The 16,336-nt window shown below is 45.1% G+C and overlaps 1 protein-coding gene and 1 pseudogene across 2 annotated transcripts; both read left to right on the forward strand.

The window, feature by feature from the left end:
* The first annotated feature begins 555 nt into the window (after positions 1–555).
* LOC105237008 lies at positions 556–2,524 on the forward strand (annotated as a pseudogene).
* Positions 2,525–6,106: 3,582 nt separating this feature from the next.
* Positions 6,107–15,113, forward strand: LOC100479982 (protein SSX2-like). Of its 2 annotated transcripts, XM_019798060.2 has the most exons (8): positions 6,107–6,442; positions 7,727–7,841; positions 8,295–8,409; positions 8,767–8,865; positions 11,275–11,324; positions 12,974–13,112; positions 14,022–14,126; positions 14,580–15,113. In XM_019798060.2, the coding sequence occupies exons 2-7, from the start codon at positions 7,740–7,742 to the stop codon at positions 14,120–14,122; spliced, it is 606 nt and encodes a 201-aa protein (XP_019653619.1). In that variant the 5' UTR covers positions 6,107–6,442; positions 7,727–7,739; the 3' UTR covers positions 14,123–14,126; positions 14,580–15,113. The 2 variants fall into 2 exon arrangements, with proteins under 2 accessions (XP_019653619.1, XP_034505631.1); XM_034649740.1 differs by lacking the exon at positions 14,580–15,113 and having other exon boundaries at positions 6,108–6,404; positions 14,022–14,567.
* Positions 15,114–16,336: the final 1,223 nt, after the last annotated feature.

Below are 16,336 nucleotides of genomic sequence, written 5' to 3' on the forward strand. Positions count from 1 at the left end.
AAGGGGCATTGGTTTTAGAAAACTTCACAAAAGTCTAGATTTGAAGTCAGCCCAGAATGGGATTGAATAGTTAACAAAGGCTCGGATTCTAGATCTACAAAATAGAGGAGTACTGGTGATGAAATAGTCAAGAGCTCTACCGAGGTTCCTGGATGGAGAAAACTAACAAAAATCTTACTTCTAGGGCACCTGGGTGGCTCAGTCCATTAAGAGTCTGCCTTCAGCTCAGGTCATGATCTCAAGGTCATGGGATCAAGTCCCACTCTGGGCTCTCAGCCCAGCAGGGAGTCTGCTTCACCCTCTCCCTCTCCCCCTCTGCGCTCTCTCTCTCTCTCAAATAGATAAATAAAATCTTTTTTTAAAATCTTACTTCTAGGTCAAACCAGAAGGGCACTGAAGGTAAAATTGTGACCTAGTTACAAAGTCTTTCCAGAGAGGCTTTGAAGATGGCAATGTTAACTTAGAGAAATGTTAACTTCTCTGGTAGACCCAGGGAAGCGTCAATGGTGGCCTCATTACAAAGGCCCACAATTCACAACGTGTATCAAAGGGGCAATGATGGTGGAAGGGTTAACCAAGACCGGACTTCAAGGTCAGACCAAATCAGCATTCATGATAAAAGCATTAATTAAGGGGCGCCTGGGTGGCACAGCGGTTAAGCGTCTGCCTTCGGCTCAGGGCGTGATCCCGGCGTTGCGGGATCGAGCCCCACGTCAGGCTCCTCTGCTGGGAGCCTGCTTCTTCCTCTCCCACTCCCCCTGCTTGTGTCCCCTCTCTCACTGACTGTCTCTATCTCTGTCAAATAAATAAATAAAATCTTTAAAAAAAAAAAAAAAAGCATTAATTAAGGGCTGGAGTCAATAAACATGGGAGAAGGTGCAATAATGGTGAAAGAGTTAGTCCAGGTTTGATTTTCTGCACACACCAAAGGAGCATAGATGGGGAGGATTTAACTGAGGCTTGCAATCAATGTACACAACTGAGGGGTAACAAGGTAGAAAAACTTAACAGATGTGAAAAAAGATTCACACATAAATTGCCCTGATAGTGGAAAAATGAACAGATATCCAAGCATAATACACAGACACAAAGGGACTGTTAACTTTCAACCCTCAAAACTCTAGATTTTATATATAGATCAGAACCCATTAATGATAGACTAGATAACAGATGCCTGAGTTTAATATGAAGTCCAAGCTGGTTTAGGTTGGACAAGTTAATAGAGATCCAGGTTGGAGGACATAGATAAGGGATTTTGATGGAATGGCTAACAATGGCTGGGATTTGAGGTCACACAGAGGGGCATGGATGGTGGAAGAGTGAATAAGGACATGGGTTGAGTGTTGGGAAGATGGGCATCAATGGTTGAATTTTTCAAAGATGCCTAGATTAGTTTCCTATTGCTGCTCTATCAAATTACCACAAACTTACAGGGTTAAAACAACACAAGTTTAGTATTTTACAGTTCTGAAGATCAAAAGTTCAAAATGAGTTTCCCTAGGCTGAAATCAAGGTTTAGCAGAATCATAGTTCCTCTGGAGGCTCTAGGGAAGAATCCATTTCCTTGCTTTTTCTAGCTTCTAGAGGCCACCTGTATTCCTTGGCTCATAACCCCTTCTTCCATCTTCAAAGCAAGCAGTGTAGCATCTTCAAGCCTCTCTCTACGACCTTCTGCTTCCACCATCACACCTTCTTTTTTTTTTTTTTAAGGAAATGACCTTCTTTTTTCTTTTAAGATTTTATTTATTTATTTGACAGAGATAGAGACAGCCAGCGAGAGAAGGAACACAAGCAGGGGGAGTGGGAGAGGAAGAAGCAGGCTCATAGCGGAGGAGCCTGATGTGGGGCTCGATCCCATAACACCGGGATCACGCCCTGAGCCAAAGGCAGACGCTTTTAACCACTGTGCCACCCAGGTGCCCCACAGCTCCATATTCTGATCAACAATGCAGAAGTGATGATGTATCCATACTCCAAGAAAGCTGGTGACTTTGAAACCCACTTGGGAGTCAACCACCTCAGCCACTTCCTTTGTACCCACTTGCTCCTGGTGCCACTGAAAAAGTGCCCTCACAGGTGATGAACCTGTCATCAGTAACCCACCATGCTAGCAAGAGTCACTTCCACAACCTCCAGGGTGAGAAACAGTACAGCCGGGGTTTTGCTCATTGCCACAGCAAGGTGGCCAATGTATTTTTAATTGGGAACTGGCCAAGAGACTCCAAGGCACAGGGGTCACCACCTATGCAGTGCACCCAGGCATCATCTGCTCCCAACTGGTCTGGCACTCCTTCCTGCTATGTCTGCTCTGGGGGTTCTTCTCCCCCTTCATCAAGTCAACACGGTAGGGGGCATGGACCAGGTTGCATTGTGCTTTAGCTGAGAGCCTGGAGCCCCTGTGTGGGAAGAACTTTGGTGACTGCAAGAGGACCTGGGTGTCCTCAAGTGTCTAAAATAGCAAAACCATTGAGTGCCTGTGGAATGTCGCTGGGAGCTTCTAAAAATACAGTGGGAGTACAGCTGATGGAAGAGCTCTACCCTTCATTCCTTCTACAGTCCAGCCATAATGAAAGGGGACAAAGGAGAAGGCCCACCCTGAACGACTGTCCTTCTGGCTGGCTACTGTTGAAAATTCTGCCCTGCTCTGATTCTCCAGACCCTTCTAGAAACCTTTGCATACCCAACTTTCTTGTGAAGCTGGCCCACAGTACAATACATTCATACCGGCAGAGCATTCTTCTCCAAGACTTACAAGAATTAGCTGCTCTCTTGGGGAAGGAGGACTGGGCAGATCCCAGACTGGTCATGGGGAAAGCAGAAGGGCCTAGGAAACAGGGGCAATTTTCTCACTAATACCAGAAATGCCAGCCAGCATGCTCAGCTGAGGGGACAGGAGCACCGGTGTTACATATTTCCAAGGACTATAAGACTCAAACTTTTGACTGATCTTTCATCTTTGAAATACTAGTCACTCAGGAAATACTAGTCATCCAGGAAATACTCAGGAAATTTTTGGTTAACCTTAGCCAACTTTGATTTCTTCCTCTGAGCATACTGGAGCTACTGCATGAAGCTGGATCTTCCCATTTTCTTTTTCCAGTTTTTTTTTTATATTAAAAAATTTTCACAGCTTTATTGAGATATAATTGACATATAACATTGTGTAAGTTAGGACCTACTCATTTTCAAGCATGCAGGTGGTTTCCTTTTCAAAAGAGTTCCCTTTACCTCAATTTTTCGAAAAAATAAAGACTGCATTGAAAAAAAAATGAGCAGAAGAAGACTTGAAGAGACACAGAGGAGAAGACAATATGAAGGTGCAACACAGAGCGATATGAGGATGGTAACTTTGGATTTGGAGCAATGCCACCAGAAGTCAAGGAATAATGACAACAATAGAAGTTGGAAGAGGTAAGGCATGATTCTCCCTAGAGCTTATGAGGGAGCACAGCCCTTCTGACAACTTGATATTGACCAGTGATACTGATTTCAGACATGTGGCCCACAGAACCAGGAGAAAATAAATTTTTGTTGTTTTGTGTCACCAAGTTTGTGGTAATTGGTTACAGCAGCCACGGGAAACTAATACAGATTTTGGTATCTAGAAGTGGAATGCTGCCTTAACAAATACCTAAAAATATAAAAGTGAGTTTGAAATTGGATAATGGATAGAGGCTAGAAAAATGTTGAGAAGCTTGATAGAAAAACCCTAGATTGGGGAGCCTGGGTGGCTCAATTGGTTGAGCCTCTCCTGATATCAGCTTGTGTTCTTGACTTCAGGGTCATGAGTTCAAGCCCTAAGCTGGGTCCCACGCTAGGCATGGAGCCTACTTAAAAGAAAAAAAAATAGAGAAGAAAAATCCTAGATTGAATTAAACAAATTGTTGGTAAAAATATAAACATTGAATGTTATTCTGGTGAGATCTCAGAAGGAAGTGAAGTACATGGTAGATAAAATATATATCATTTTAGGAAATATATCCATATTCTCATAAACAAAATGTTGGTAGAAATGTGAATATTAAAGGTGCTGCTGGTGAGAACTCAGAAGGAAATGAGGAACATGTTATTGGAAACTGGAGGAAAGGCAATCCTTGTGACACACTGACAAAACTTAACTGAATTATGCCCCACAGTCGTATGGAAAGCAGAAATTGTAACTGAGAAACTTGGATATTTAGCTGAGCAGATTTCTAAGCAAAGTGTTGAAGGCGTGGCTTAATTTGTTCTTGCTGCATTAGTAAAATGTCAGAGGAAAGAGATAAATTGAGGAAAGAACTGTTAAGCAGGAAAGATCCAGGATTTCATAATTTGGAAAATTTCCACTCTATCAAGATTGCAAAAGACACTAAAATTAAGAGATTTACTCCCAGGAAGGTGTGCTATGGTGAGAAAGCCAAAGTGTGGTTGTGTTTGCTAGTACTGAAGAGATTAGGTGTGTGACAAATGAATCTCTTCAACCATCTCAGCCATAGCCAGAAATACAGATGGGATTATCTGGGAAAGATCTGTGGAGGGCCCTCTGGATTAATGGCGTGAATGGCTGTGACATATGGGAGATCCACAAGGTTTTTGAGAATATCGTCAGAAAGATTGCCATATTGGGCTGAGAGACAGAGGCAGGACAAAATGGAGGAAGGCTGTCAGACTCCCAAAATGCTACAGACAGGAAAAAAAGGCCGCTAAAACTGGAAATTTTTACCTCTTAATCCCCTTTATCTATTTTTCCCATCCCCCACCCCTCCCATCTGGCAACCACAAATTTCTTCTTTATATTTATGACTGTCTTTTGTTTGTTTTGCTTGTTCACTTGTTTTGTTTTTAAGATTCCACATATAAATGAAATCACACAGTATTTGTCTTTCTGTACCTGACTAATTTCACTTAGCATAACACCCTCTAGGTCCATCCATTTTGTTGCACATCACAAGATTTGATTATTTTTTATCGCATATATATATATAGAGAGAGAGAGAGAGAGAGAAATAGATATAGATGTAGATGTCAGGGCGCCTGGGTGGCGCAGTCGTTAAGCGTCTGCCTTCGGCTCAGGGCGTGATCCCGGAGTCCTGGGATTGAGCCCCACATCGGGCTCCTCTGCTATGAGCCTGCTTCTTCCTCTCCCACTCCCCCTGCTTGTGTTCCCTCTCTCGCTGGCTGTCTCTATCACTGTCAAATAAATAAATAAAATCTTTTTAAAAAAAATTTTAATTTTAAAAAAGGGACATCTGGGTGGCTCATGTCGAGATCCCAGGGTCCCAGGATCAAGCCCCACATTGGGCTCCCTGCTCAGCGGGGAGACAGCTTCTCCCTCTCCCTCTGCTGGCTACTCCTCCTGCTTGTGCTCTCGCTCTCTCTCTCTCTGTGTCAAATAAATAAATAAATTCTTTTTTAAAAATTATAAGTATCAAGATGAATATGGTGTTTCCTCTACCATTCCAAACTTTCAGATCTCTCAAGATTTAGTAGGGAACAGTAATAGGAGTGAAACACTCACCTCTGAGAACACAGAGACTTGTCAAGAAAACACGAGTTTTTCTGGGCATCCCACCTTTAAGCGTCCTTTTTGTCAAGGATCAAATTTTACCTGACGGCATTTATGGAATCACTGCAACAAGGACCGGGTAGTTCCTACTTCAGATAGTTCCTGTGATGTGTCCAATTTGTGTGTCTCTTCGTTGCGGAGCTACTAGCCAAATTACTAGAAATTTTGTTAGTCATCTAATCAAAGACATCAGTTTGATTATGGATAATTTGTTAATCTTCATCTAGAGCCGGAAACTCAATATCAGACTGCTGTTGAAGAATCTTTTCAAGTAAACATATGAGGACTGTAGATACCTCTGCATTTGCAAGTTCTATCTTTAATGAGACAACTATATGAACTCACCATTTCAATAATTTGATGTGTATATTAACAAAAGTAATTCAATCTAAAAAAAGTTTAAAATTATTAAGTTGCTACAGAGGTCCTAGAAAAGAGCCCCATATCTGAGGAAGTTGGAGACTGACAGCAAGGATTTGGGGTGGTGGCCTCGTATTTACCATTTATTAAAACGAAACAACAAATGCAGAGCAGAGAGTAGCGAGAAGTACACCGAAGAGGAAGGGAACATCTGAGCATGCGCAGGAACGGACCTATGGAATCCGAAGTGGCCAATTCTGGCAGAGCGCAATCCTGCTTCAAGCAAGAGAATCAACCCACTTTGAAAAGACGGTCCTGTCCCTGGAGCTGGAGTGTTAGACCCCGTTGCTGAGTCACTTGCCCCGCCTACCTTCCTAACCCCTGATTGGACAGTTCAAGCTCTTCACCTGTTCTGATTGGTTGATTTCCCTTGGACAGTGGAATTGTGGGATTTCACCTCGTGGAGCGACTTTTCGCCGCCCGCTGCTTCAACTCGGAGGTAAGCGCTCTCTTCGGACCGACTTCGACCGGATAAAGGTAGGCTGGTAAAAAAGTGAGGAATCTCTTTAGATCACTCAGGTAGTTTAGTTCTTGCTGTATCCTTAGGGCTGAGAAATGATTTAAAGCCTTTCGGGGCGATCCCGGTCAGGCAAAGATAAAGTATTTTTTGGTCTGTGAGACTTTCTAATTGCTCTTCTTGAGGGAAGAAGAACTCCCCTCAGCCTGAGAAACCCCCAAATCAGCTAGACAGATGCCCCTAGATTTCTTTAACCAGATAAAAGCCACTGCCTAAGTGACTACTTTATCGCCTTCTCCAGGATAAAGCAGAAACTTTCGTGGCCTCAGAGACCCCTAAATTTCCTCTCCCTAAGATATTTCTAGTGCCGTCAGTTGGGGAACACCAGATTGGTGTATTAAAACTCTCCACGTTCTCGGCGTAAGTGATGGCTGATCCTGTAGCCTTGGCGATTCCAGTTCTTTTCACACTAATAATTTTCTTTTTTTATAAAGATTTTATTTTATTTGCCAGAGAGACCGAGTGTGCATGCGAAAGCATGGGCATGCGCTCCCACGCATATGTGGGGGGAGGGGCAGAGGGAACGGAGAAGCAGGTTCCCCGCTAAGCAAGGAGCCCGATGAGAGACTTGATCCAGGACCCTGGGATCCTGACCTGAGCTGAAGGCAGACGCTTAACCGACTGAGCCACCCAGGGATCCCTGTTTTGGGTTTAGCTTTGTTTTTTTTTTTTTTGTTTTTTTTTTTTTTTTTTTTTTTTTTTTTTAAAGATTTTATATATTTATTTGACAGAGATAGAGACAGCCAGCGAGAGAGGGAACACAAGCAGGGGGCGTGGGAGAGGAAGAAGCAGGCTCATAGAGGAGGAGCCTGATGTGGGGGCTCGATCCCATAACGCTGGGATCACGCCCTGAGCCGAAGGCAGATGCTTAACCGCTGTGCCACCCAGGCGCCCCTAGCTTTGTTTTTTAAGATTGTATTTATTTATTTATCAGAGAGAGATAGAGCGAGAGCATGCACAAGCAGGGAGAGCTGCAAGGAAAGGGAGAAGCAGACTCCCTGCCGAGCAAGGAGCCCAATGTAGGACGCCATCCCAGGACCCTAGGATTACCACCCAAGCTGAAGGCTGACGCTTAACCGACTGAGCCACCTAGGCGTCCCGCTCTCTGGCCCTCTGACTGTTTGACTCTCCCCACCTTTTTCCTTTCTCAGGGACAGATAAGACCAGGATGGAAAAAAGTAGAACCTTGATTCCAGGTGATTTACTGAATGTGACCTACCCTCAGTGCTGTCTCCTTTCCTCAGGACCTTTTAGGTTATGTCCTTTCGAGACCAAGCTGTTCCCAGCACCATGAATAAAGGCAGCTTCTTTGCAAATAACTCCATGGAGGATACCCAGATATCAGAGAAGAAATCCAAGGTGATGTGATCTGGAGGGGGTAGAGGAATGGCCCAGGGGATACTGTAAAGGGACTAGATTTTGAGGAGGTGAGGTCAGAGGCACTGGGGGAAAGGAGCAGAGTGGCAGGGGGAGATCCAGAGCCTCAGGAGCTTCCCACCTTCACTTTGTCCTCACCTAGCATCTCTGGAGACAACAGGTCTGTGACCTTGCACTGCATTTGGTGACTCTCAGTCCATTCGGGAAGGTGAAAGAGCATGCTACGAGCTTTATGCAACTACTGCTTGCCTGGGGAGAGGGTAGAGAATGTGACCCATGTTCTCTCAGTGAGCCTTGACATGAACAAGAAAGGATTCTTCTTCCCAGTTCACAGATCCAACATGGAGGTCCTACGGCAGAGGAAGAGACCCCCGCCAGAGATCAAACATGTTTAGCTAAAGTTGCTGCTCCAACTGATTTATTTTTCTTTCCTAGGCCTTCAAGGATATTTCCAAATACTTCTCTAAGGAAGAGTGGGCAAATCTTGGATACTCAGATAAAATTACCTATGTGTACATGAAGAGAAACTATGACACCATGACTAGTCTAGGTAATAGAAAGTTCTGGGTGCAAACAAACCTGGGAACACATGACCATCCCTCAGTCCCTTTACATGCCATGGCTTCTTCCTAGGCTGCAGTAAGTGTCCCACATCTTCCTTTCGTGCAGGGAGAAATCCCAGGGCAGCTTTGAGGCACTCTGGTCTTTTATATTCTGTGCAGGGCTGAGGACCTGGAGTGGCCACAAAGATGCTCAGACCTAGATCCTGCACGTTTCTCCTCTGCTCACCCTTGTTGGGAATCCCCCAGCTGATGAGCTTGACTGTCCCTGCTACCTCCCAGAATTCTACCCCGCAGTCCTCCTCTCAGGTTGTCTCTTAAGGAACAAATATTTTGCTTCTTTCTAGGTCTGAGGGCCACCCTCCCAGCCTTCATGTGTCCTAAAATACAGGCTGTGAAATCCAATGGGCATGATTCTGATGGCAATCAGAAACCCAAGAATCAGGGTGAGTGGAAGGAAGGGCTTGGAGAGAGTGTCCCGAAGCCCGAATGCTTTGGGGTCCAGCTGCTTGGGAAGGATTCTCAAGAGTTTGTTCCCTTGAAAGCATCGTGGCTGAGTGAGAAAAGTTGGCTGCAGGAAGTTAAGTATAGTCAAGAGGACATTCATATAAAATCCTAAAACATGCAAAACAAGAGTATATAGTTTTATGGATAATAAGTAAATGGTAAAGGTATGAAACCTGAATGAGAATGAAACCCATCAAATTCAGGAGTGCAGAGGGAGGGAGGTCAGGGATCAGTGAGGACTGCACAGATGGCTTCAGCTGTGACTTGTTTATAGTGTTTTGTTACATTTTGAGTAAAGATCTCAGACTGATGTGAAGCAGTTGTGGGATAAGTTCTGACTAGACTCAGTGGTAGATGCGCATGTGTTTCCAAAATTATTCTCCATAATTTTCTGTACATTTGAAGCATTTCTTTTTAAAAAGTTGTTCTTGCTAAACACTGTTATTGAATCACAGGACAATTAAGAAAAATTTAATCAAAGTGTAAATCCGTGTGGAGCCTGGGTGGCTCAGTCGGGTGGGTGTCCGGCTCTTGATTTCAGCTCGGGTCATGGCCTTGGGGTCGTGGGATGGAGCTCCACATTGGGCTCCACACTCAGCTCAAGAGTGTGCTTGTCCCTCTCCCTCCCCCCTACTTGTGCTTGCTCGTGCTCTCTCTCTCTCTCTCAAATAAATAAATAAAATCTTTTTTATTTTTTTTAAAGATTTTATTTTTTTATTTGACAGAGAGAGAGACAGCCAGGGAGAGAGGGAACACAAGCAGGGGGAGTGGGAGAGGAAGAAGCAGGCTCCCAGCGGAGCAGGGAGCCCGATGCAGGGCTCAATCCCAGAATGCCGGGATCACGTCCTGAGCAGAAGGCAGACGCTTAACAACTGAGCCACCCAGGCACCCCAATAAAATCTTTTTAAAAAAATAAAATTTAAATTAAAAAAAGCGTAAATCCACAAAAAACTTCCAGAGTCAATTTCCTAATAAGGCATAGCTATGGGATAAATTTCGTTAAGAGAGAGTGATGAATGCATTATGAAATGACATACTGCTATTTCCCTATGTTTTACCTAAACCAAATAGTCTTCTTGCTCCTCATCAAACCTGATTCTATGTGTTGAGCTTGGAGAGGGTTTGAGAAAGTGATCCTCCACACATTAGCTTTTCTCCTTATCAGTGAGCAGAGATAACATATGGTGAAAAGGGTAGCAGATTCTAGACATCTTTGTGTATTTGATCAGTGTGTGTACTCACCATAAAGGGAGTGAGATGAATTCACTTGCTCTTCTGCTCTGACAGCACAGCTGTAAGCAGACTCAGAATTTTCAAAGTGTCTCCAATGGACCTATGACTCTCCAGGAAAACAGGCCAGATTGTACAAGCTCCTAGAATTACTGAGAGGGCTGAAAATGCAGTGCTTGAGAAGCCACAAGGTTTTGGACTAGAGTACCTTTTTTTTTTTTAAGATTTTATTGGGGGCGCCTGGGTGGCTCAGTCATTAAGCGTCTGCCTCTGGCTCAGGGCGTGATCCCAGCATTATGGGATCGAGCCCCACATCAGGCCCTTCCGCTATGAGCCTGCTTCTTCCTCTCCCACTCCCCCTGCTTGTGTTCCCTCTCTCGCTGCCTCTCTCTCTGTCAAATAAATAAATAAAATCTTTAAAAAAAATAAAATAAAAAGATTTTATTTATTTATTTGTCAGAGAGACAGACGGGGGGGGGGGAGAGAGCAAAGCAGGGGGCGCGGCAGGCAGAGGGAGAAGCAGACTTCCCGCTGGGCAAGGAGCCTGACATGGGGCTCGATCCCAGGACCCCAGGATCATGACCTGAACCGAAGGCAGCTCTTGACCAACTGAACCACCCAGGTGCCCCTAAAGGAGTATCTTTATACTGGAAATATTCCAGAACCACTGGGCTAAATCACCCATGATTCCTCATATACCTAATGGCTTTGTTGAAGTATAATCGGCCTACTATAAAATTTACCTGGTTTAAGTGGACAGTGATTTCAGTTGCCACATCCCTTTAAGTGAATGCAATCAATTTAATTTAATTAATTCAATCAGTTTAATTCTTTGGGGGACGGAATGTAAGAAATACGTAGTAGAATAGGATGAGGCAATGTGGGGGTTTGGTTCACGTTCTCTAAATCATCAGAAGGGAAATTATGAGTTGGTGCCACAAATAAATGTATAAACCATGATTTAAAGATAATTCAAAAACCAGTCTCAAAATAACTCCTTGGCAATAAGTGGACTCATCATAACCCTTTTCTGCAGAATTCCCTGATACTACAGGAGTTTCTGGAGGTTGGGAATATTTGCCAACAAAGAAAAATTTCTGTTTATCACTTTGTTTTAGATGAATCTTGTCAGGTGGCTTCTGATATGCAAGAGACAGAGCAAATGCAGGTGAGTATGTCCCAAATCTAAAGAACCAGAGACTCTTTTCTCCCTACACGGATGTGGATACCGGTAAGAGTGGGAGAACATTGAATACAGCCTGGCCCTCACTGCCTCCCTTTCCTGATCTCTTTATCACAATTTCTGATGAGACGTCAATAGCTTCGTAAGTAGCCACTGTGATAGCCGATACTGCTTTGGTTTTCATGGTGATGTCAGATGTTATTTTAAGCAATTCACAAGGATGAACTTCTTTAATCCTTCAGAAAACCTCTATGACGTTTTCCTATCATTATTCCCAGAAAATGATGAGGATATTAATGATAGTAACTAATCAAAAAGATGAGGATATTGTGGGGCAGAGGTTCTAAGTAATTTGCCTGAGACCACAGGGGGAGTGGTAGCAATCTGAAACATTTGAAACATTTTTTTTTTGTAAAGGGCTTATTGTTCTTGCTAAACACTGTTAATGGATCACGGGACAATTAAGAAAAGCCCCAAATGCTTTCCCAGCTCATGAACCTTTTCATGTGTTTATGAAGTTCAGGGGTTCCCCCCAAGGGCTTTGCCCCACAGAAGCTGCTGATGCTTCCATTTAGACACCCAGTCTCGCAACAGGAAGTAGCAGCTCCCCTCTGCTCTGGGCAGGGCCCGTGTCTCCTGGCTTGAGAATGGCCTGGGCTGTCAGCCCCTCGCTACCGTGAGCTCCTTTGGGGCCTTGTCTGCACCTGAGCCATCTCTGAAGCCCCAGTCGCAGCCCAGGGGAACCCTCTGAGGTGCCCCCAAATTGTTTATTGAGGAAGTGGTTCCGCAGTTGTAGATTGAACTCTGCTTTAGAGGGTAAAGATCCCTGGGAGCTGGATTGCTGGTGTGGAAACCTTTGGGACAATTCAAAGAGGGATCATAAGAGAAAGTATTCATTTTCATTATTATCACATTGAAAAGGGTTTGCAAACTCAGAAAGTACTTTCCCTTAGCTTCTTTTACTTTTCTTGTTTACTGTTTCATAAATGAGGGAGCTGAAGGAAAGGTAGCCTAAGTTTGTTGGTCAGGGACGCACCCCAACGCAAGCAACATTGGTACAGGAGCCATCTTGCCTAATTCCCATTAACCGTTCTTGCCAGGCTAGGACAGAATGTGACATGTGGCACTGCTTTCTTTGCTGTCTATATTAATTGCTGTGAACCACTCCTTTCCTCTCCCCTGTGCTCCTCTCCCCTGTACCATTTTCCAGCAGTGTTCTGTCCCCTCTGTGAATTTTTACCTTTCCTCTCCCAGCAGTTCTCTCCTAGCTTATATGCGATCCCTTATATTTGATGGAAGCCCCTCCTTTCTTCCAGAGACCACGTGGATTCCTAGAATGCTACTCTTCCCCAAACCTTCTATGTACCACACTCCACTTCCGTGGAGCAGTTTGTTGTTTGCAAGAATGTCTGGAAAGGGGGTGAAGACAGACATTCTTGTCCTGGAAACACCCTTCATTTAGGCCATTCCTTTTTGTTCTAACCTTCCTCGTAATTTAGGTACAGGAGATATAATGATCTCCCAGAGTTGTTGAGGACATTAATCAAGGTATGCATGTAAGACACTTTGTAGGCTCTAAAGCACTAGAGAAATGCCATTGATAACTGTTTATATGTGACCTTCACATTAAAAAGGTGATGCTCAAGAAACAAATAAAGGAAGAAAGCGATTGGGAGGAAATACCAATAGCACCTGGCTCTGAGCAGGCTCAGAAAGAGCTGTACCCCCCAGAAAAAGAGAGTACCTCTAATCAACAGAGTGAGAATACACCAGGTAAGGGGGGCCTGGGGGGCTCTGTCGGTTAAGCGTCTGCCTTCAGCTCAGGTCATGATCCCGGCGTCCTGGAATCGAGTCCTACAACAGGCTTCTTGCTCAGCGGTGAGCCTGCTTCTCCCTCTGCCTACTCTTCCCCCTGCTTGTGCGCGCTCTCTCTCTCTCTGACAAATAAATACAATTTTTTTTAAAGAAGATACCAGGTAAGAGGTAGCTATGTAGGAACAACTCCTCTGCCTTTCCTGGCTATGTTCAAGTGTGTGATCTAGGTATGGGGGATGGATCGTGGACAGGCTTGGGGCCAGACCTGACTGAGGAGCTCACCCAGCTTCAGCTGAGATGTTAGAACATGACTTCCAGAGTCATAGACTTGGATTGTCATTGATGTAAAAGCCAAGTAATTCTAGGCAAGGCTTCTGAATTCTCTGAACTCTAGATTCCTAGTCCATGAAAGGGAAATAAAGAATCATAGTTCACAAATTGTTCAAGGCATGAAATCGAGAAAGCATGACAACATGAAAGGTGGTCAAGTAATTCCATCTGTGATAACCTGGGAACGTATCTTACTCACAGTTGTACCCCCAGCCCTCAGCTCAATGCCTGACATACAATAGGCCCTTAACAAACATGAATGAAAGAAGGTCTGAATGAATGTTCTGGTAAGTGAAGAGGTTGGGAATCTAAACCTGACAATGGGAGGAGCCAGAAGCTAAAGTTCTAACTGGCATTTGGTGTGTATTGGTGCAGGTCTAACATCTCGGCCTCTCTGAGCGGGAAGATGTGGAGAACAGACTGTGTCGAATGCCTGTGGGCACTCGGGAGGGAGGAGACATCTCCTTATCTGACAAAACAGAGACTAACACTCCCTAGCCCATTCAACCCCCACTTACCAACTCTTCTCCGCCACAGGACCCAGGAAACGGGGGAATAGCATTTGGGCCAGCAGACTGCGGGAAAGAAAGAACCTGGTCGTGTATGAGGAGATCAGTGATCCCGAGGAAGATGACTAACTTCGTAAGTGACCCTTCAGTCCATACCCGCATCCCCCTGCAGAATGCACTTCTCTGTTACGGTACTGGTGTCCCATCTTGTCACTTGTTCCCCAAATCATTCCGTTCTCCTAGTCCCTTGAGGTGCAGCATTGAGGCTAAATGATGAGGTTTCCCAGGCTCTTTGTGCTGCCTGCTCTGTATATCCGGGGATCCTCCCTACCTAGAATGTGGTGGGCTCCACACCCCAGGTCAGCTTCCTCTAGCTTAGAAACTCACAGGACAGGAAAGGGAGTCACTGTGGCCTGAGCATACGGTGGTTTGAGGAGCAGTGGGAGGCCCTTGCAGACCACGAGGTAGGGCAGAATCTGAGTGCTCGGGGTCCTGCGGGCCCGGAGGAGGCGTTTGGTGTGGATGTATCGGGCAGCCAGAGCTCATTGCCACTCACGTTCCTTCTCTTTCCTTGCCTCAACCTCAGGGATGTGACAAGTGCCCATGATAAGAAGCAGAACCTGGTGGTCTTTCATGAACATGGGCACGGCTGTGAACTAGCCATCAGGTGTATAGCAAGTAAAAGAGAGTTCACAATAGTGAAAAGTTAAGCATTATTTTTCTTACTGTGTGCCAAATATTCTGTTAGATATTAGAATTTTGTTAATGAGCAAAACATATACTTAATGCCTATTTCTTGCTGTGTATCCATGCACTTACCTTAGAAAACAAGTATCGTTGGGTATTCTCTTCCCAAAAGAGCACGACCCTCCTCCCCGATGTCACTACTGGAGGGCAAGTTCTGGGTGTTTGATTCCACGTGTTTTTCTCTGCATTTACACACACACGCACGGTACTACTATAAGTATCTCCCACGTGCTTTTCCTCACTGCCAACACGTCCTGGAAAAGTACTCCTTATTTTGTTCCTGTTCAGTAAGTGCTCCCTGTTGCAAACCCTCATTATTCATTTACATTGCATCAGTCATTGATAATTAATAAACATTTACAAATTTCTCTCAGTTGTTTGCTCCTTTCGTTCTTGGGCACAGAGCCCTGTGCGAATGCGTGAGTGTTCTTCAGCACGCTGTCTTAGAAGTGGAATTGTCACGTCAAAGGGTTCATTCATTCAACCAACACCTACTGAACATGTACTGTGTACCGAGTACTGTTCTAGGTGCTGGAAAAACATCAGGGAACAAGGCAGACAAATGTCCCAACCCATGTGGAGCTGCCATTCTAATGGGGGATACGTGAAACCATGTTTCCAGTTTCATTTTGATGGACACTGTATACCCCAATCCTGGGGCATGTGCTGGTGGGTCACCTTGGCCTTTGCTCTCTAAGACCTCCAGGGTGGGGCTGATCCATTAGAAGTCTCTGAGAGGAGACAGAGACAAAACCATCAGCTGGGAAATGTGGAAGAATACGGAAGGCGTGGTCCAGTGGGGAGCATACAGTGGGCAGGAAAGGAAGTGTCCACTAGTCACGATTCAGGAGAGCAGCAGATGGAAAAATCCACTGGACAAAGGTATGAAATTGCCCATCAAGTGTCTCATGACCAAAGGTTTGGGGGCTGAGGGTGGGGGATGAAGAATCAAGAATGGGACAGTCTCCTTTTCATACCATTGCAGACCACAGAGTCAACTCTGGGAAAGGAAAGAGGAGAATCTCTTTGGGAACAAACCATTGTGTGTGCTGGGGGACATTAAGGCTGTCAACAGAGGTCACCAAGGTGACTTGCGCAGGACATCAGATACCAGCCCCAGACCGACGCAGGGTTGGTGCTGTTTTAACTATCCACTGCCCATCACCTCGGCCTCCCAGCAACCACTCAGCCTTGGCAGGTTTCCACTCTCCTGCTGAAGCCTCCATCTCCCCTCTGCCTTTGTTCCACCTCTGAACCCAGCCCCTTGTCCCAATAGATTTCAATCAAAGGCAGGGAGAAACCATAAACCCGCAGATGATTGGGTCCTGGAGGTGAAGGGCAGGAATTAAGGCTTTCTGCGTGCACTGATTGGTCACCGTGACTCCAGGCTGAGGCCACATTTGCTGGGCCAGAATTGGGTCTGCCCTCTTCCATGCACACACTATGACAGCTGCAGGATTGCGGGATTGCTGTCCTCGCATCAGCCCTGGGCCTGGGTCTCCTAAAGCCCTAGAGGTTGGTGGACCCCACTCCAGAGGACTTTGCCCTGGGAGACTGAGAAAACCTCAAAGTGTCACCATTCTTTGGAGCTCTAGA

The sequence above is a fragment of the Ailuropoda melanoleuca genome, chromosome X, assembly GCF_002007445.2.
Source record: "Ailuropoda melanoleuca isolate Jingjing chromosome X, ASM200744v2, whole genome shotgun sequence".
NCBI classification, from domain to species: domain Eukaryota; kingdom Metazoa; phylum Chordata; class Mammalia; order Carnivora; family Ursidae; genus Ailuropoda; species Ailuropoda melanoleuca.